The sequence below is a fragment of the Zootoca vivipara genome, chromosome 15 (genome assembly GCF_963506605.1).
Source record: "Zootoca vivipara chromosome 15, rZooViv1.1, whole genome shotgun sequence".
Taxonomy (NCBI): domain Eukaryota; kingdom Metazoa; phylum Chordata; class Lepidosauria; order Squamata; family Lacertidae; genus Zootoca; species Zootoca vivipara.
The window spans coordinates 29,677,309-29,698,243 of NC_083290.1; the positions used below are offsets into that span (position 1 = coordinate 29,677,309).

Genomic DNA, 20,935 nt, shown 5'->3' on the forward strand with positions numbered 1-20,935 from the left:
GCATATTTTAATGGGTTTATTGGAAAGCTGCAAAGAAAAGCTTTTTGCTGTTAATTAAAAAAAACACGCCCAACTGATTTAGAAAATAATAATTACCCACCCATCCCTGCAAAGCTGGATGACTTTGGGAGTGACACAAAGGGCTCACTTCTTCAGCCTACAGAAGACATACATGTCGTTTCTTCTCAATGGGATGTGGGTCACAGCAGAAACAGAAGCCGCCGCCCCAGCAGGAGAACGGCTCATGCAGCTGCCACCGAAGACTGTTTCGTTCGTTGACGTGGTCGCAAGCGATTGCCTCCACCCAGCCCTCAACTCCATGGAAAGCTGCAAATGCCCTGCTGCTGATCCTGGATGTGTCAGGATACATGTACAGAAAGGAAGTGCATTGAATGATACCCTTTTAGGTTCCAGTGGTGGAGGAAGGCCCCCGAAAGCGGCTCCTCTTTGCCATTCGTCAGCAGCAAGGCAGGCGATGCAGGAGGGGGGCACTGGGACAGTGTGAGAAGGCTGGCAGACGGGGGGCACCGGCCAGCCCAGGGTCTGCTGTGCCACTTGGCAGCAAGATAAGGCAGCGAGTTGGTTGAGAGCCCACAGGCTCCTTTCCGCAAAGTTTGTGGGAGCACCGGGGCACTGCAGGGGCAGGCTTCCTCTGCACCCCACCCTCTTGGCACACCCCCAGATCTCAGCCCCAGGATAGGAGGAGCATTCCTCCGTCCTCACCGCAGACACTGAATAAGGCTGCCCACCCCTGGGCAAGGCTCAGCCTCTGTGCCAGCCACAGGCACCCTGGCAATCCCATGGCACAAAGCTCCTTTCTGGAATACTCCTCCTGTGAGACGGCACAGGCGGTGGCCCCCAAATACAAGAAGGGGCCAGGGTTAGGGGCAAGCTGGGCTACCCGCAGAGAGATGCTTCTGTCGGCCAGACTTCCTCCCTGTGCGCCAAACCCAGGGCAAGCACTGGTTCAGTTCGCGTGTCCAGGGCTCTCTGCCAGCAGTCAGTAGACCCCGGGTGAGGTAGCCTGCTCTTGCTCTGGGAGGTTCAGCAAGCCTCTCCCTGCCGATGGTCTTGGGGTGCCCACAGCTCCAGCCGCCACTCTCGCCGCCTCCTCCACCCCCAGGCAGGATGGTTGCTGCTCTGGCTCCAGCTCCTTCCCTCCATACAGGGGGACGGTCTCCTCCATCTCTAGCCCATCCTCCAGGCTCTTGGCTGTCCTGCCTTCCGAGGACCACGGGCAGGCCATGGCGTTGCTGCAGGCAGCCAGGTCAAAGGTCATGCTGTGGCGCATCAGAAACACCTCCAGCATGTAATAGAAGGTCCAGAAGACAGCAAAGCAGCCCAGCAGCATCAGGGTCTGGGAGGGGAGAGAGAGGGGAGGTCGGAACTGGCATGGAGTAAAGAAACCTTTGCAAAAGACAACAGACCCGGGAAGAGGGAAACCAGGGAGGGGAGAGCATCCTGGCTGAAACAGGAGTTCAAAGCTCCTATGGTCTTGCGAGCAGTGGAAAATATGGGGTGGTGGGTGCTTGGGTGGTTTTTTACCTAAGTGGCACAGAATCTGTCATGTCTGGCTTGGCTTGGGCCACAATCCTGGCAATTCAGTAGCCTTGGAGGCTCGGACTATGGCTGGCCCAGTATCACCCAGCGAACTTCACGGCTGGCCAGGGAGGCAGTGGATGAATGTGGTCTCACCAGCTTAAGTCCAACACGCCAACCTTTGGCAGACCACCCTTTGCCAGCCTGCAATTATTCTGAGACTGTTGGCAGAACCTAACTAAGTTGAGCTCTCCCTGAGGTCCATGGCTAGGGGGAGCTGACATGATGAGGCCCTGCATGTCAAAATTTGCCACTTCCACCACCCTAGTCTAGCCACCCCTCCTCACCAATTAGCCAAGATTACCCACAGCCTCCGATGACCCACAAGGCTGCGATAAACCTCACTGAACACACACGTTCCAGGGCTTGTCTGCTCCAAACCACCTTGCAGCAGTCAATCAAAAAGGGACCCCATTATTCCACTGACCAAACCCACAGTGGCCCTGTTGCGCTGACTATCGCCACGTCACTGCCCAAGCCCCTGCCCCTTGCTAGCTCAGTCGGTAGGGCTTGAGACTCTTAATCCCAGGGTTGTGGGTTAGAATCTCCACATTGGGTGAAAAAAATCCCGCATTGCAGGGGGTTGGGCTGGATGACCTTCATGCCTGCTTCCACTTCAACAATTCTATGATTTTTTCTTTCTCCACTGCCTGTTGAGGATCCTGCTAGAAGGCAGGTGTCCATTACCTTGAGGGTGTTGGTGGTGATGGTGTAAGGCTCCTGTGCAGGGATCTGCAGGCCTGGTGGGCAGGGCAAGGAAAAATCGCCGTCCAGGTATCGCCCACTCATGGCCTCTTCAACCAGCCTGCAGGAGAAACAGCCTTTTCTGAATTACACCAACAGGCAGGGGGGCAATTTTTCCTTTCTTCCTTTCAGCCAGATTTTTGAGGCAGGTTCCTACGGTCTACCCTCTCTGGCCAAAGCCTCCCCCCCCCCCGCCAATTTCTCCAGGATCCTGTTCTGACAGTGCCCAACCAGAAGTCCTTAAGCACAATCTGAGTGAAACGGCAGCACTCCCACCCACACTTGCGATTCCCAGCAACTGGCCTCCGAGCGTGCATAGCCACCAGACAACATCATCCAAGGTGGCTCGTGCTAGCTAGCCAAGCCACATATCACAAGGGAAAACAAAATAAGAAGAAAAATGTGAAAGCCAAAAAACACCCTTTGGGTCATTGCTAGTCTGACCTAAGAAATATTGCTTCCCCCTCCCAATTAGGGTGATCAGGCCCGGCCCAGAACAGAAGTATTTATCTGCTTTGCAAGCCGCCTTGAGTGTGTTTTGTAGTGGAGTCATTGAACACATGAAATTGATCAGGGGGGATCCTTTCCAGTGGGGGCAGGGGAGCTACAAGAACATTTTAACTGGGCATCCTCTTGCTCCTGACTGAGACTAGGGCTGGGCGATATACTGATGTACCATCCAAAACCGGTTTGAAGTCCACATCATGTTAGTGGTTTCATAATTTGTAACCTGGCGATATATTGTGAATCTTGATGTTTGTGACTATGCAAAAAGCACAATGTGGGGGGAAACCGTGAAGCCAGCCAATGCCTCTACATAGCTCCATCCTTATTTCAGACATCGTGAGAATATTGTTATATCGTGATGTTTAGCTGGTGATTTATATTGCAAGATATTTCCCAGGCTTAACTGAGACAGAGAAATGGAGTCGAATTGCCAGGCCAGGCCACCTCCCAGCGTCTCTGACGCTCGTGCCTCTGCCCCAAATCTCACCATCCTTACCTCTGTCGCTCCTTGATCTCGGCAAGGGCCCACGAGGATCCGTACAGAGTCAGCTGCCAGTGCTTCAGCACTCCAGCCCCCAGGGTCTCGTCCCCTGCAAAGGAGAAGAATTGGCAGGAAAGACTAGCGAGGGAGAGGCTTGTGGGAACACACAGACAAGAGGCAAGAGGGGAGCTCGCCACCTCTAATAATAATAATAATAATAATAATAATAATAATAATAATAATAATATATTATTTGTACCCCGCCCATCTGGCTGGGTCCCCCCATCTACTCTGGGCGGCTTCCAAGTTCCAACAAAGATTAAAAATACATTAAAATGTCACACATTAAAAACTTCCCTAAACAGGGCTGCATTCAGATGTCTTCTAAATGTCAGATAGTTGTTTATCTCTTTGACGTCCAATGGGAGGGTGTTCCACAGGGTGGACGCCACTACTGAGAAGGCCCTCTGCCTGGTTCCCTGTAGCTTTGCTTCTCGCAGTGGGGGAACTGCCAGAAGGCCCTCGGTGCTGGATCTCAGTATCCAGGAGGAACGATGGGGGTGGAGACGCTCCATCAGGCATACTGGACCGAGGCTATTTAGGACTTTAAAGGTCAGCACCAACACTTTGAATTGTGCCAAGAAACGTACTGGGAGCCAATGTGTACGTCTTTCAAGACCTGTGTTATGTGGTCTCAGCGGCCGCTCCCAGTCACCAGTCTAGCTGCCGCATTCTGGATTAGCTGTAGTTTCTGGGTCACCTTCAAAGGTAGCCCCACATAGAGCGTATTGCAGTAGTCCAAGTGGGAGATAACTAGAGCATGCACCACTCTGGCGAGGCAGTCCGCAGGCAGGTAGGGTCTCAACCTGCGTACCAGGGGGAGCTGGTAGACAGCTGCCCTGATTCCAGAATACCTCTGGAAAAGGCAAGGGGGTAATCAAGGTACTTGATTCTAGGTGGTCACAGTGCTGGCAAGGAGCAGGTGAGTGGCACATGTGCAGGAAGACATGCAAGGCTCTGGGGAGACTTCACAGCAAGAGCCACATAGAGGGAAAGGAGGGGACAAGAGGCAGCGAAGCTGCAGGACTCACCAACATCCCGGATCAAGAGGCGGTAGGTGCCCTGCGCCTCCTCACCCCAGCAACGCACGGTGGAGAAGGTCCAGTCCGCAAAGCCACTGGGATCCCTGCAGGAGAGACGGAGGACATGGAATCTGTGCTGCGTCCGCAGAGCTTTGAATTAGAAACCCACCCACGGATGACAGCCTTCAAGCCCTGAGTTACCCAGCCCTTTCTTGGCCTACGGTGAGGAAAGAGACTCAGGAAGGCCCTACTGTGTTCTGAGGGGACTGAGTTTATTTCTCTCTCTCTCTCTCTCTTATTAAATTTTCTGTTTTACAATTTCAAGTACTCGTTTTATACATCCTTAAGATTTCGATGACTTCCCTTTTTCTCTTTCCATGGTTCATTTTACATATCCTAAATCCCTGCATATTTTACAAAAAAACTATACCAATCAGTATTCCATGATTGCATCCATCAAAACTTATTTACACCGTTGAATTCATCTTAATGCTGCCAGCGTTTCCAGCTGTACACAATTACATTCCATATAGTCAATAAACGTTTTCCAATCTTCTTTAAACATACTTTCTTCTGGTTCTCTTATTCTATATGTTAAGCCTGCAAGTTGTGCATATTCTGTCAACTTAAGCTGCCTTTCTTTGGTTGGGAACTCGCTCGTTTTCCATTTGGGGGCTAACAAAAGACGGGCCACAGTTGTTGCAGACATGAATAACCTTTTCTGACACCTGGGGATTTCAGTCTGAACTATCCCCAACAGAAAAGACTCTGGGTTTGGGGGGGGAAGTACTTTTAAACTTTTTTTTCAATTCATTATAGATCATTTCCCAATACTCCTTTACCCTTTTACATGTCCACCACATATGAAAGAATGTTCCCTCCGCCTCTTGACTCTTTATTCATTTCTTAATTGTACTTCTAGCCTGGTCCTTCACCAAATATTCCATTTCCCCCTCCAAAAATAAATGAACATGTTCTTAATTGAAACAAGTATACAACTTAAAAAACAACAAACCTAATACGGTTTACTTAAAATCATAAAATAAAACCACGAAGCAACCCATGGCAAAATAACAAACAAAATGACAGTGTCGTAAGAACATGAGAAGAGCTTGCTGGATCAGGCCAATGGCCCATCTAGCCAAGCATCCTGTTCCCCCCAGTGGCTGACCAGATCATAGAATCATAGAACTGTAGAGGTGGAAAACACCATGGGGGTCATCTAGTCCAACCCACTGCAATGCAGGAATATTTTGCCCGATGTGTATCTCGAACCCATGACCCTGAGATTAAGCGTCTCATGCTCTACCAACTGAGCTGTTCCAGGGGATTCCTGCAGGAAACCCACAAGCAGGATTCAAGCACAAAGGTGCTCTCCCCTCCTGTGGATTCCAACAACTGGCATTGAGAAGTGTTACTGCTGTGGAGCAAAGCATAGCCATCATGGACAGCAGCCATTAATAGCCCCTCACCTCCAAGAATTTGTCTGATCCTGTTTTAAAGTCATTTAGCTTGGTGGCCACCCAGTGGGAGTGAGTTCCATAGTTTTAAACTATACCCTGAGTGAAGAAGCCCTTTCTGTCGTCTGCCTGAATCTTCCAAAATTCAGCTTCATTATGCTTATGGGCAAGGGAAGAAATGTTTTCTCTATCTGTTCCGTGCATTATCATATATACCTGCATCATGCTGCCTCTCATTTGCCTTTTCTCTAAATTGGTAAGTCTCAGATGCTGCAACCTTTCCTCCATCCCCTACAATATCCTGCCTGAGTTGAGGCGACGAGAGCAGCTCAGAGCCCTTGCAAACGGAAAGAGGTTTATCTGATGGGCTGGTGTTGCTTCTGGCGATTCCCCCACCCGCTTCCTTCCAGGGGCTGCCCCACTCACGAGTCCATGCTGCGCGGCGTCCCGATCCAAGACTTTATGCCGCTGGGACAGAGGAGGCGGATGTCCAGGTTGCCACGCCGGGGGTGGGTGATGGTGACGGTCACAGCCACGTGCTCCAGGGTCCTCATCCCCGAGAGCTCCAGGTCAGCTTCTGTGACTGAGAGGGGAGAGAAGCATCTGCACAATGGCCGCCTGCCCTGGACCCTAAGCGCTCCTCCTCCTGCAAGGCCTTGGGAAGGCTGTGCATGGGCAGAGGGGGTGGGTGGGCAGCATCCTGGCATGGATGCAAGTGGGACAATGCCCATGGTCCACAAACCACAGCTGGGCCTAATCGGTTGCAGCAAACATCTCGCTTGACCTCCGGTGAGCACGACTTGTGCCATCTGTGTGCACGCCAACCACTCGTGGCATTACTAGCACACGTGGGGCTTGGGACAAGGGTGCCAGCACCCACTGGGAGCAGCAGGTGAGAAGCAAGAAGCAGAGGAGCTGGCCAGGCTCAGATCTGCTCCTCCTAGCTTCCTGCCTTAAAAGCTCCTCCAAGTTTTGGCCACCTCCGTGGCAGGTTCTTCACTAGCTCCTCCACAAAAAAGTCAGTGTGCACCCATACCTTCCTCACAGGAAGCTACCAAAGAGGAGCCTGGATGCTGGATCAGGCCCGAGGGGGCCCACCTGGCTTAGCATTCTGTTCTCACGGTAGGCGGTCCGTTTGCCCCAAAGCAGTGTTTCCCAAACTTGGGTCTCCGGCTGTTTGTTGGACTACAACTCCCATCATCCCTAGGTAGCAGGGCCAGTGGTCAGCGATGATGGGAATGGTAGTCTAAAAAAACAGCTGGAGACCCAAGTTTGGGAAATGCTGCCGCAAAGGGAAGCCCACAAGCAAGACCCCGCGATCTCCCTTTCAAGGCTGCAGTTCCCTCCACCCTCGGAGCCTGACTCTCGCATTCCTCTCTGGGGTTCAGCCGCTTTCTGGCATTTCCTACCCTTCTGTTTGTTGTTTCACATTTTGCCGGAGAGAATTCCTTTTACGGGAAACAGGCAAGGAGAAGCCCTGGTCTCCCTTCCAAGGACTCCAAGACTCTGGGGAGGGCTGGGAACAAGCTGAAGCCCACAGGGGGATCTCCCCCCTCCCACAACCTTAGGATCATGTTGCGTCTTCCTAGAGCTCCCCAAGGGCCTCTCCAGGGCATGTTGACTAAAGACAGGATTTTTTTCTAGTATTGATGGGGTAGCAGAGGGGGCAGGGAGAACCCAAGACAGCCCCCCCACGCCTCCCCATCCTAATAAGGCACTTCATGTTTCTCAGGCAGGGCTGTGACAAGGCAACCTGATCTAAAAGTGCTCAGGAGCCCCATGGGGCTGGGGGGAGAGTCGGAAGCTCCCTGGTCAAGTCCTGCCTGCCCATGGTACTGGAGAGGCACTGCTCGGTCAGTGGGCCTCTCTCGCTGGTGGACAACGTGAGCCGCATGCCCTGCAACAAATCTCCCCACTTGCACGAAGCAAGGACACAAATTAGGAGGCCTCGAGGCTTCTCAAGGAAAACAGAGGGATGGGATGAAGGCTCCCCCGGGAGGCATCAGTAGCTGCGGAAGAGAGGTCTCGCGATGTGTGTGTGTGTGTGTCTTGTTTGTGTGGACGGAAGTTGGCCAAGACAGGAGCTGCTGCATTGCCTAAAATGGGCAGAGGGAGCCTCCAGCCTGGGCAGGCATCCATGCGCACACATCCTGCTGTGGTGGCCTGGCGTTGGTTGGGGTAAAGAGGAGGGGGACAGCAAAGCAGTTCCAGCTCTCTTCTTCCTCCTGGCCGCAGCATGAGTGTGTTCACACAAATGCTCCCCGATTCTGCACTCTCCCCACCCAACTTAAACCTACCATCGTAGGTCAAAATGATGGAAAGTGCAAGGAGCATTGCTTTCTGTCCTGCTAGTTGACAGGGGTCCGAAACCACAGGGCGGTTCTCCTCTCAAAGCTCCCTCATTTCAAAGGAGCACAGGCAGAAGAGCTCCCAAGTGGTTCCTGCCCCAGGGAGTTCCACAGGCTGAAACTTGTTTTTTAAACCTAGCATGGCTCCCCCACTCCCCAGGAGTTGCGGGGTCTGTAGTTTTGCAAGGGAACGGGGAATTCCTTTGGAGAGCAACAGGCTTTCAAAGGCCTGCCCCTCCCTGGGTTCACTGGGGACGTCAGGGCAGCTAAACCGGCTGAGATGTATTAGTTCATGGGACAGACCTTTAGAAGCAGCCATGCCCCTCCCCTCCCCTCCAGGCTCCACGAACCATTCCAGGTGACCTCCAGCTGCTGTGGTGCCATGGGGATGGTTTTGCTCTCCTTCAAGGTGGGACTGACGTAGGAGGCCAGGTAAGGGACTGACTCCCAGATCTGCCAGTAGGGGAGAAGAAAGAGAGGAGAAGGGGAGCGTTGAGTACCACGCAGAGCTTTCTCCTGCTGGCCCCTGCATGCAGCACCCTCTACATGATGTTGTGCCCCAGTCTCCAGAAAAGGAGGGAGCAGGGGGCACTCAGCCCAAAGTCATTTCACATAGAATCATAGAACTGCAGAGTTGGAAGGGACACCGAGGAACATCTAGTCCAACCCCCTGCAATCTCAACTAAAGCATCCCTGATGGGTGAACCATCCAATCTCTGTTTGAAAACCTCCAATGGAGAGTCCACCCCCTTCAGAGGGAGTCCGTTCCACCACTGAACAGCTCTTACTGCGCACCACTGAACAGCTCTTACTGCGAGAAAGCAATAAAACCACTGGCACGTTTGCAAAGCTAAGCAGGGTCTGGACTGGTTTCAAATTGGATGGGAAACCACATGTTGAGATCCCTGCATTGCAGGGGGTTGGACTGGATGACCCTCAATGTGTCCCTTCCAACTCTACAATTCTAAGGTTTGGTCGAAATGAGTCTTTCTTGTAATCTGAATTCACTGGTTCTGGTCCCACCTTGCATGTGAAAGCCCTTCAGATATCTGAAAATGGCTCTTATACCACCAGTTCATCTCCTGGCCTTAATTGCAGAAAAACAACTTTGCAAGCCTGTCAGCTTGCAGGCATCGCCCCAGCCCTTTCAGCCTGCAGTGAGGGGTGTGGGCGTCTTGTAGGGGGTAGCATGTCCATCCCAATACTCTCTGGCTCCTGCCCCATGCTTCTGGTTGAGGATGCCCAGGTGGAAGGCAGCCCCCTAAGATGTACCAATCCTCTCTCCCTTTCTCGGGGTGTGTGTGTGTGGACAGGACCCAAATGAGAATCATGGGGCAGACAGCTGCCTTCCCCCCCACCCCCCATTCTGACAAGCAGCCCTAGTCCTTGGTCCTCTTCTTGCCAACTACCTTGGCTGCGTTGACCAGCCTCCAAGCGTTCAGCAAGCCAAACCCGTGCTGGTGACTGTGGCTGAAGCCGGCCTGGTTGACATCCCAGCTGGCCCGGTTGTCTTCATACTGCAAAGGGAGGCAGGGAGCTGATTAGCTGGGGCAAGAGCTTGGGCTTCGGACAGGGAAGGCGGGAGAGACCGCGGCTTCAGCAGGATGGAGGGGCCTTTGATGCTGTTGTGTCCCAGGTAGCCTGATTCAAACAGCGATGCGAGAAGGAAGGAGCTGAGCACCACCCCACCACCCAGGGCAGGCAGGGAGGGAAAATGCTGGGGAAGAGGAGCCTGGAGCCGCTGCAGAGAGTAGGGTGCAAGGCTGGATCTGAAACGCTGAATCAGCAGGGCTGAAAGGAGTAGGGAAGGTTGCAGCTCTGGATCTGAAACAGTCCAGCTGGCAGTCCCCCTGCCCAAGCGTCCTGCTTCGCTGATACACCTTTGAATCAGCAGGGGGTTGTGGGAGGAGGGGAGAGCACAGCCACACCCCACTCCTCCTTTTCCAGGTCTCTGGGATGGGAGTGGTTGGCTCAGCACCACCATTGATTCAGTTAAGCATCATATCCAAACTCACTGAAACATTCACGCAGAGTTCTCAAGTCCAGCCACCCCTGAGAAATGAAGGGGGCGATGAGGAGGGCTTGCAGAGATTACTGTGGCTGGGGGGGGGTTGTGGGTTCAAGGTTGCTCTCCACCCCACAGACTCAGACATGGCATTGTGGGGGCCCCTCTTTGGGGCCATGCAGAGGCCCACACTACCATTCTCCTTCAGGATTCCAAATTCTGCCCCCGAGACCTAACCCTGGTGCTCGACTCATCGTCAAGGATTGATGGTTTGCGGAGAACAAAAGAAGAGCTGCAGGATCAGGTCAAAGGCCCATCTAGTCCGGCATCTTGTTCTCATGTTGGCCAACCAGAGGGAAACTCACAAGCAGGATCCGAGCACAAGAGCCCACTCCCTGCTGTGGTTCTCAGCACATGGTATTGCTGCCCCCCGACTGTGGCAAAGCACAGGCATCCTGGCTAGCAGCGACCGATAGCTCTCTCTTCCCTGTGAATATCTCAAACCATCTTTTTAGGTTAGTGGCCATCAGTGCCTCCTGTGGGAGGGAGTTCCACAGTTTAGCGATGTCCTGTGGGAAGGAGGTGTCAGGATTTTGCCATGGATTGCATTGTCTCTTTCAGCTCAGTCTGCTTCCTTCCTTGCTTTTCCATCCTGCAGCTGGGCTTGGGCTCTGTTAGCCCATCTGGGCATGGCTGGCACTGTGAAGGTTGCCCACAGAGGAAGAAAGACGGGGGGTGGGGGGCTACAAAGGTGCCCTGGGCTCACCTTGGTGGCTGTGAAGACGATGATGTGCTGGACGTCCCGCCAGGTGAGACAGGGGCGCACCTGCAGCATCAGGGCGATCATGCCAGCAGCCAGGGGGGCTGCAGCAGAGGTGCCGGTGTGCCCCTCCGTGCACCCGGTGCCCCTCTGCAAATCCCAGTCTGTGGTTGCCTGGAAAGAGAAGAGAAGGAAGCTGGAGGTCACTGGTTCGAATGGAATGTTTCTGGGCCCAGAGGGAGGGCTGGCTAATCTAGAGGTGTCATGCATTGGCTGGGGCTTCTGGGAGATCCAGCCCCAAACAACTGGAGGGTACCAGTTCAGGGAAGGTGGCTGCAACTCAACCCAATTTCCAGCTAACACAGGCATAGGCAACCTTGGCTCTCCAGATGTTTTGGAACTACAACCCCCATGATCCCTAGCTAACAGGGCCAGTGGTCAGGGATCATGGGAGTTGTAGTTCCAAAACATCTGGAGAGCCAAGGTTGCCTATGCCTGAGCTAACACCTGCCTGGATACGTCACACAACACCCCTCTTGCATCTTTCGCTTCAATTCTTGAAAGATCACCCTTCTGCCGCTGTGAACATGAGTAAGCCTTGTGTGCTCTGTAAAGCCTTGTGTGCTCTGTAAAGCCTTTATTTATTTTCTCTTCCTAGGACCAGGCAGGCTGCTCTGACACTGAGCTTTAGTGGGCACATTTTTTCAGGGAGGATGGGGCTCCAAGCAGGTGCCAAGTAGGGAGGGAAGGTCACTCCGGAAGGAGCCCAGCTCAAAACAGCTATGGATCCCTTTTCCTTGGGGTGGATTAGTAAAGCTTGCGCAGCTCAAGGAAAACATTGAGGATTGATCGATTATCAAATTCTGGTGGTGTTTTTTCTCTACCAATGCCATTGCTCCTTCAAACTTCTCCTGCAGAGCCAGAAGATTCCTGTATCAGCCAAAAGGCAACTGGAGAAATGGACCTTAACAGCCTGGAGAGCAGAAAACAACCCCCACCCCCTTCCCTCCCTCTCCCCCTTCTCTGTCTGTCTCTCTCACTCTCACACAGCTGCCTAAGAAGAGTTTTGGGGGATTAACCAAAGGTTAAAGGTTCAGCTGGAGTGAATATAAACTTGGGACTGCTTCTCAAAATGAAATTACATAATAAGAGTAATAATACTCTAAGCATGGGGACCTGCAAATAAGGAAGCCCTTGGCACCTGGTCTGACCCTGGCTCCCCCTACCATCATTGCACTACAAACTTATCTCCTTCCTCTCCGAGGCTGGGTTTCTGCAAGGTGGGATGGGGGCAGAATACGGACGGAATCAATCCTTGTTTCTGGCAGCCCATGGAAGAAATGCACTTTGTGTCTGTCTGTTTTGGGTGACTTGGAGCCCCTGGTCTGGCTCTGAAGCTGCAAGGATAGAATTTCATGTGCCTTCCTTCCACCTTAGTGGTTCAGTCCACCCCTTTGTAATACCTAGTGCCTGATTTGCACATGCAACTCTGGGTGGGTGGGGGAGACATAGTGGGACTTGAACACTATGGGGCAGCTCTGCTGGACTGTGCAATAAACCAGCTGGAGAATCCCCCTTGTTTAAAGAGGGGGAGATGGAGTCAAAGGCAGTAAACTAGCACCAAGGGTTGACAGCGATTGGATTTCTGCCTTTGTTCCTTCCACCTTTCCCCACCCCACCTGCTGCTGTGGCTCAAAGAGGGCTGGGTCCATTTTTGCACCACTTCCAGCACCTTCCAATTGGGCTTGGGGAAAAGGGAGACACCCGGCTGCTTCCACTCCAACCAGCCCAGGAGAGCCTTGAGCTCCTCGGGGAAGGCACAGAAGCAGGGGAGGGAGATGTCCTTGCTTGGAAAGACAATGCCACAGAAGGGAGGAGGCCACTTAAGCAGACATAAAAGGAAATACAAAGGAAAACGGAATGGTGCACCTTAAAGGGGGGGGGCAGTGAAGGAATGCATAGTGCAAAACTAGACCGGACACTTGGGAGAACAAAATGTCCTACATTTGTGGCACTGTTTTTAAAGGATTAGTAACAAGCTGCAAGGGGAGGGGGATTTGGATTGGGGGCATTATTATTATTATTATTATTATTATTATTATTATTATTATTATTACAGTCGTATCTCCGAAGCCAAATGGAATCCTTTCCGGAAGTCCATTCGACTTCCAAAACGTTCAGAAACCACAGCACGGCTTCTGATTGGCTGCAGGAGCTTCCATCGGAATCCCCATCGGACGTTTAGCTTCTAAAAATAGTTCACAAACCGGAACAGTCACTTCCGGGTTTGTGATGTTTGGGAGTCAAAACGTTTGAGAACTAAGCTGTTTGAAAACCAAGGTACAATATTATTATTATTATTATTATTATTGAATTTTGTTTTAATCTTGCCCAAGAGACTTACACACAAACAAACAAACAAACCAAAAGCCCCACATAGATATAGTAAAACCAAGGGGAAAACCAAAATGCATTAAAAACACCCCACACACTTCTAAAAAGCTACGGATAACTAAAAGCCCAAACTAAGACTGGAGGGTCAACTCCCCCCCCCCCGCAACATGCTATATTGAGAGCCCCAGCCAGTTGCATGGGGGCCTGTATGAACTATCATCCTCGCCATCTGCCTGTCACCCTAAATTCCCAGGGCAGGTTACAACAATTAAAACACAGCATGTAGGACTGAAATAAATCCTACGAAGTGACTTTAAATAAGGAATAAGGAACTGCGGGATAAGAGTTGGAAAGAAAACCTAATGAGGGGAGGGAGGGAAGTCTAAGCTCGGCAGAGCATTGGGAACTAGAGATTTAGAAATAATTGTCTAAAAAGAGAAAAATTGTGTGTGTTGTATTTGTTTTTAAATGTGTTGTTGTGTTTATTTGTGTTTAATGTGTTTAATGTGTTTATTTGGAAAATTTAATAAAATGTCTTTTAAAACACAGCATGTAGGTACTTGTATGGTATCTGTATGTCTCGGGGAGTGATTAAGATCAGACATCTGTATTTGGAGAGGGGGAAAAGAGGTTAATTGGCTCCCGTGCCCCCACTGCTTCCTTGATTTAACTAGCAACCCATTTGCTTGCATTTAAAGGAAGCTGGGCAATCTCAGCTCTCCTTGTGCAACAGGCTGTTTTGCTCTTAGTTCTACTGCAAATAAATGAAAGGCAGGCCTAAGAAGAGTGAGGGGCTTTTTTGGGAGGAAGGGGGAGGCTGCTGCTATCATGCCTTGCCTACAAGGTCCTAGAGGCACCTAGCCAGCCATTCGAGCAACGGGAAGCTGGCCTAGGTGGACTCTTGCTCCGTGATCGAGCAAGAAGGCAGTGTTTACGGATTCTTGCTTTTTAAAAAAAGATCACAGCTCTGTTCAAACTGTGCCAGTGGAAAGGTCTGGCTGCCTCCTTCTGTCTTGCCAAGCACAGTCCTCCCCTCCCCTCCCGCCGCTGACTTTTAGGTTGAGCGTGGAACCATTCTGTCGGCTGTTGACAGCCTTTATTTGCACTTGGACACTAGATGCACGTTTTCAAACATGCACTAGCTTGGCCAGGAAGCGTCAACAGGAGCCAAGAAACTGGGTTAAATTCTTCCCATTAAGGACACAGTAGAACAGGGGTCCCCAGACTACGGCCCCCGGGCCGGATGCGGCCCAATTGGCCCCCCAATCCGGCCCGCGACGACCCCCGCCGCCCGCTGCCGCCGCCCGCTCTTACGGCGCACGGCGCAGCGGCGATCTTCAAAATCGGAAAATCGCTGAAAATCCTTTCTGCGCATGCGTATGGGCCTCTCCCGACCCAGAAGAGGTCATTTCCGGTGCACTTCCAGGTCAGGGGAGGCCCATACGCATGCGCACAAGCTATTTTCGGCGATTTTTTCCGACCGTGTGCGTGTGCGCATGCGCACGGGCGCGCACTCCCCCGCCCTCCGGCCCGCTGCGTGCGCACTCCCCTGCCCTCCGGCCCGCCGCGGGGTCGGCGTGGCGGGCACCGGCCCGAAGCCCGGTAAGTCTGGGGACCCCTGCAGTAGAACATCATGCTAAAAGCCCCTTGTGGCGACGGGTAGAAGAGCTAACTCCAGAGTTTGCAAAAGCCCTGCATAGCAGAGCACACCAGGCTCCTTGCATGCAGCCTATCAGCGCCTGCAAGAAAGACCCTTGCTGGCATGGGGGAGGCCTGTTGGGACTCACAATGCTCCTCATCATCTTGTCCCCCCCGCTGAAAGTCACAGCCAGCATGGAGGCACACTCCTCAGCATAAAAGGGCATGTACCCCATCTCATCCACTGCACCTGGAGGGAAAGAAGGGGCAAAAAAAGGGTTGAAGAAAGTGGCACATACACACCATTTAGTATTTAGTAATATCCTGGAAATGTTTTCAGTGGGATAAACAGAGCCAAGTCTCTAGCAGGACAGCTCTGGGGGAGGGGGACACACACAAGATTTGGGCATCTGCAGCAGGACACGTGAAACAAAGTCATGAAAAATAACCTCTCCCCCTGCATACTTTGATTTGTCTCCTGCCTCGTGGACAGCTTCCCCAAACCCCACAAACATAGGCTTATTCATCCTGCAAGAACGACCTAGTGACTGCTAGTGCAAGAAAGGAGCAGAGATTCCCAGGTGGAGGGCAGACCTCCTAGCTCTTCAGGGGCTTCTAGCGCAGCCCGGCAACTGCAGCAAGAAGCCCAGGGCTGATGGGCGAGAGGAGGGGAGAGGGGAGAAAATCTCAGCGGTGGCGGCAGAGAAATGCTTTTCCTTGGGAACCCAGCTGTGCCCAAATCAAGTTCCTGCATTAGGAAAAACACATGCAAGCTATGAAGGGCTGCTTGAGAGAACCTGGATTTCAGAAAGAGGTTGGAGCCCAATGCACCTCTCTCTCTCTCTCTCTCTCTCTCTCTCACACACACACACACACACACACACACAGAGAGAGAGAGAGAGAGAGAGAGAGAGACCTTCCACACAAAGCCCCCGCCTGCCCGTGTTGGTCCGTTGACAACAGTCCATTGACAACACTTGCATCTTCCGAATGGCCTGCATACAGATGTCGACTTTGTTTAGATACATAAGACAATATTTGGAATGAGTTTACACAGAATGAAGTAGGCTATTACCATCTATATGTTTTAGGATAATCAGGGCCGGCCCTACGGCCAGGCTGGGTGGCGCAGGGCGCCACAGCCGCACCCGGCAGCCGTGCTGCGCTCGCCCGCCCGCCCACCACGCAGCAGCGCCCGGCAGCCGTGCTGCGCGCTGAGCCCGCCCACCCGCGCTGGGAAAGGGGGCGGGCACTGGAGGGATCCGCCGCACCAAGGCGCCAGGGATGCTTAAAACGGCCCTAAGGATAATAACACTATATCAAATTTATATAAGAATGTATGGGAGTATAGTACATTGCTCTTCTTTTTGGGGGGTATATATTGTTACGAAAGCCCAGTGCCTGCCCCTCTCTCCGCCAAACTATGGCAGGAACGCATGGGGCCACTGACATATACCCGGGTCTGTGTCCCCTTGGACAGCGGAAGACACAGCAGAGACTGTACTGCTTTAAGAAATATGGGGTTTTCTCCTAGGTATCTACACCTTCAGTCTGCATGGAGGGGGTCCAGATCTTATAGCGTGGCCCAAAGTATTGCAGGCAGTCCTCCTTCTTCTCCCTTGCCAAGATGGATCTCAGCCTTTTTTCCCCTTTCTTCTTCCCAAAAGCACCTTGCCCTCTTCCTCCAGAGCAGTTACCCTGGCAACCTTCCTAATCTCCAGTCTCTAGTCACACCTGGGGCAAGAAGGTCTGTTGTCTTCTTGATGACCCCTTAACAAGTCCATTCTTCCCTCAGCCAGTCAGGCTGGCTTGTATAAGGCAGCCCGGGAATTCCCTGTCTGGCACAGCCCTGCAGTTATGATGGTGTTTTTTTTAAATTTTATTTATACTTCTCAAGGTTATACATTTCACTAATTTCACAATCATGTTGACATTTCAAAACTTGACTTCCTTCCCCCTCTTTCTGTGGTTCCTTAAATTTATTTTTAATATCTCCTGCATATCCAAATTAACTTAATTTGCTCATTTATTCATCTTCTTTAAATATATGCTCTTATGAAATGGCAGGTTATTACAATAATCCCGCCAATGTTTTTATCTGTTTACACTTTTTCTGTAAATATTCAACAAACCATTTCCATTCTTTTATACATTAAAAAAAATTGTTATCTCGATTTCTTATTCTTCCGGTAAGTTTTGCCATTCCTGCATATTCTATAAGTTTTTGTATCCGTTCTTCCCTTGCTGCTTCTTTGCATTTTGGGGCAAGTCATATTCTTCCCACTGTAGTAGCATACATGAATAGCAGTTTACCTTTCAATCCATTCCCCAATTCATCAAACCCTGGTATTTATTAATTTCTAGGGTTTAGAGCAGGCATCCTCAAACTGCGGCCCTCCAGATGTTTTTGCCTACAACTCCCATGATCCCTAGCTAACAGGACCAGTGGTCGGGGAAGATGGGAATTGTAGTCCAAAACATCTGGAGGGCCGAAGTTTGGGGGTGCCTGGTTTAGGGGTTCTGTAACACATCTTTGATTTCGCCTCTCCCTCACTTTCCTCGACACCCCCCTTTGCATCACTTTATTTCTTTACAATTGAAATTCTTCCAATAAAAATATTAATTTTAAAAAACAGGCCCCTGCCTGCCCTATTACCAATGGTGACGGTGTAGATGGAGTTGGCGTAGCCATCATAGTTGCAATTGTCATTGTGCTGCCCTCCGTTCCCACTGGCCACCACAAAGATACTGCCAAAGCCCTGGCGGCCGGCCATCACCCCGTGCTGCAAAGCGGCCTGGAAGGGAAAGGGGTGGGTTAGCTGAGTGAGCTGGGGAGACCTTGCCCCACCCCTCCTCACAGTGCAGTGCATCCCCGCCAAGCCCCTTGCTGAAAAACTTCCAGCAAGGACAATGGGGTCTGTGACAGGGAAAGCCCTAGAAAGCCCACAGGACGGGAGTCCTAGACCAGTGTTTCCCAACCTTGTGCCTCTAGATGTTTTGGGACTACAACTCCCATCATCCCTAGCTAGCAGTGGTCAGGAATGATGGGAATTGTAGTCCGAAAACAGCTGGAGGCACAAGGTTGGGAAACACTGTCCTAGACCCTTCAGCTCCCTCAAAACCCGTGCATGCAATCTGGTGGCTGGCGGCCAATCGCACGCGGCAGTGCTGCTTCCCTCCTCCAGAGCCACCCTGCAAGGGCCAGTGTTCTCCAGGTCTCTTGGTCCAGCAGGGAAGGAGACGGCAGAGCTCCAACTCCATACCTTCCCAAGCTGGTGAGGACCATCCACGGTTTTGCCATCGTCATCAGGGCCCCAGCTGCAAAGGGAAACAGCGGGAAACAGAACTTAGGGACAAATCTGAGCGTCACAACAACCTGGGGCATCTAAGGTAGAGCTAACTGTTGGAGATGCAATAGGGATATTGTTTTTTCCTATTGTCCTATATCAAAATATTTTTGGTAGATGCTAACTGAAACTCCTAGCATTCATTTAACAACCCTTGATGTGCTGCTCTGTACAACATTGCCCTCAAAATCAGGTTGCCCCATGCTTGTTTGTGGATGTCCATCCCCTGTGTTAATCTACAAGACCCAGGTGGCGCTGTGGTTAAACCACTGAGCCTAGGGCTTGCTGATCAGAAGGTTGGCGGTTCGAATCCCTGCGACGGGGTGAGCTCCCGTTCCTCGGTCCCAGCTCCTGCCAACCTAGCAGTTCGAAAGCACGTCAAAATGCAAGTAGATAAATAGGAACTGCTACAGCGGGAAGGTAAACGGCGTTTCCATGTGCTGCTCTGGTTTGCCAGAAGCGGCTTTGTCATGCTGGCCACATGACCTGGAAGCTATAAGCCGGCTCCCTCAGCCAATAATGCGAGATGAGTGCGCAACCCCAGAGTCGGTCACAACTGGACCTAATGGTCAGGGGTCCCTTTACCTTTACCTTAACTGAAACTATCAACAGAACTAAATTAAAAAATTCCTTCCAGTAGCACCTTAGAGACCAACTAAGTTTGTTACTGGTATGAGCTTTCATGTGCATGCACACTTCTTCAGATACACATCTGTATCTGAAGAAGCGTGCATGCACACAAAAGCTCATACCAATAACAAACTTAGTAGGTCTCTAAGGTGCTACTGGAAGGATTTTTTTTTATTTTGTTTCGACTTCGGCAGACCCACACAGCTACCTACCTGTAACTATCAACAGAACTGTATGGAACATGGAACCTTACAAAAGGACAATATGAGGGGACTCCCTGTGCCCTTACCAAACAGCAAAAAGACTGATACTGATGAATTGGAAAAATAAAAATGCGGCTCCCTTCTACAATTGGATTGAAGACTTATACAAACTCGCAACATACAGGTGAAACTTGGAAAATTAGAATATCGTTGAAAAGTGCACTTATTTCAGTAACGCAACTTAAAAGGTGAAACCAATATATGAGATGACATGCAAGGCAAGGTATGTCAAGCCTTTATTTGTTGTAATTGTAATTATTTGTCGTTAGGCAGGTCAATTATAAATGGAATGTAATTAATGAAATGTAATAGCAATGTTTATTTTTGGTTATTTCCATATTATTGTAACTGTTTGTTTTATTACTGTGGAATGTCCAAAAGAAAGCATTTGTAAAAATTAAAATTAAAATAAAAAATAATAAGTTGCATTACTGAAATAAATGCACTTTTCGACAATATTCTAATTTTCTGAGTTTCACCTGTACGAACAATTTGCATATAAACGCAGACTTGCCATGGACAAATTCAATGACATTTGGAATCCATTCTTACCATAGCTGCCAAGTTTTCCCTTTTCTCGCGAGGAACCCTATTCAGCATAATGGAATTTCCCTTTAAAAAAGGGATAACTTGGCAGCTATGCATTCTTACAAATACTGTAATAGGTTAAGATCTGGTGAAGTATATGTTAATTGGTTCTCATGGGAAACTTACAGATTCTTGCTTCACACAATTAACTCAAGGCAGTGTCAATTTACTCTTGGCAGAAAGCCAAGGTCTGCCTGGCCTGGAAGCTACACTCTGATTGGTTAATGACCAGCACTGAACTCTGTTATCTAGGAATGCTAGAAGAGTTGTTCCTTGTTGGGTGTTAGGAATAGGAGTGCTGTGTGTGGTTGGAGAGAGAGAGACAGAAAGGATTTATTTTGCTTTGCTTTGTATGCAGAAACTCTGCTGGTTTTCTTTTCTTTTAATAAATCCTGTAAATAGTTATTCTGCATCTAGCCGACTAGTCATTTCCACCTCAACTAGCTTCTGCGCTGTGCAGGAAAACTCTACTACATTTGGGCTAAAGCCACTAGATCAGGCATCCCCAAACTTCGGCCCTCCAGATGTTTTGGACTACAATTCCCATCATCCCTGACCACTGGTCCTGTTAGCTAGGGATCATGGGAGTTGTAGGCCAAAACATCTGGAGGGCCGCAGTTTGGGGGTGCCTGCACTAGAGCTATGCCTGACACTTCAAAATTCTAAGAGTGTAATAACAACCTTGTAAAGTATACAGTTTGGGGTTTTCTTCCTCCCCTCCATTTATTTCCCGTTCTACACGGGTTCTGATTCTCTTTTTCTTGTTCTCTCTTTTATTTACGTCTCACAATATTTAGTGCACATATGATTTTGTACTTTTTGAACTTTCAATAAAAATGTTTTAACAGCAACCACCACAACCACCCGGGATATCAGGAGTTCCTGGAAGTGGCAGGCCAGGGCAACAGAACCCCCTTTTCCCACTTCCATGGGGTCACACAGGCTCTGCAGCGAGTGAACAGGATTCCCCATTCTCTCCATCACAACTGACCCAACAGCTCCAGTCTGCAGGGGAGACTGTAGGAAAAAGGAAGTGCTTGCTGGTGCCCGGGGGTGATGCCATCAGGCATCTAGCAAACAAGCCCTTCT

General features: G+C 50.6%; 1 protein-coding gene across 2 annotated transcripts in view; it reads right to left on the minus strand.

Annotated features, from left to right (window-relative positions):
* Positions 1-20,935, minus strand: part of PCSK7 (proprotein convertase subtilisin/kexin type 7) — a 33,329-nt gene continuing 12,394 nt past the window's right edge. For both annotated transcript variants that reach the window (XM_035140182.2, XM_035140181.2), the window contains exons 6-16: positions 18,282-18,336; positions 17,675-17,813; positions 15,168-15,268; positions 10,993-11,160; positions 9,631-9,738; positions 8,572-8,674; positions 6,300-6,456; positions 4,423-4,517; positions 3,347-3,440; positions 2,287-2,404; positions 1-1,357 (exon numbers count right to left, since the gene is read on the minus strand). In XM_035140182.2, coding sequence (XP_034996073.1) covers positions 1,001-1,357; positions 2,287-2,404; positions 3,347-3,440; positions 4,423-4,517; positions 6,300-6,456; positions 8,572-8,674; positions 9,631-9,738; positions 10,993-11,160; positions 15,168-15,268; positions 17,675-17,813; positions 18,282-18,336 — 1,495 coding nt within the window. In that variant the 3' untranslated portion in view covers positions 1-1,000. The remainder of the gene's footprint in view (positions 1,358-2,286; positions 2,405-3,346; positions 3,441-4,422; positions 4,518-6,299; positions 6,457-8,571; positions 8,675-9,630; positions 9,739-10,992; positions 11,161-15,167; positions 15,269-17,674; positions 17,814-18,281; positions 18,337-20,935) is intronic.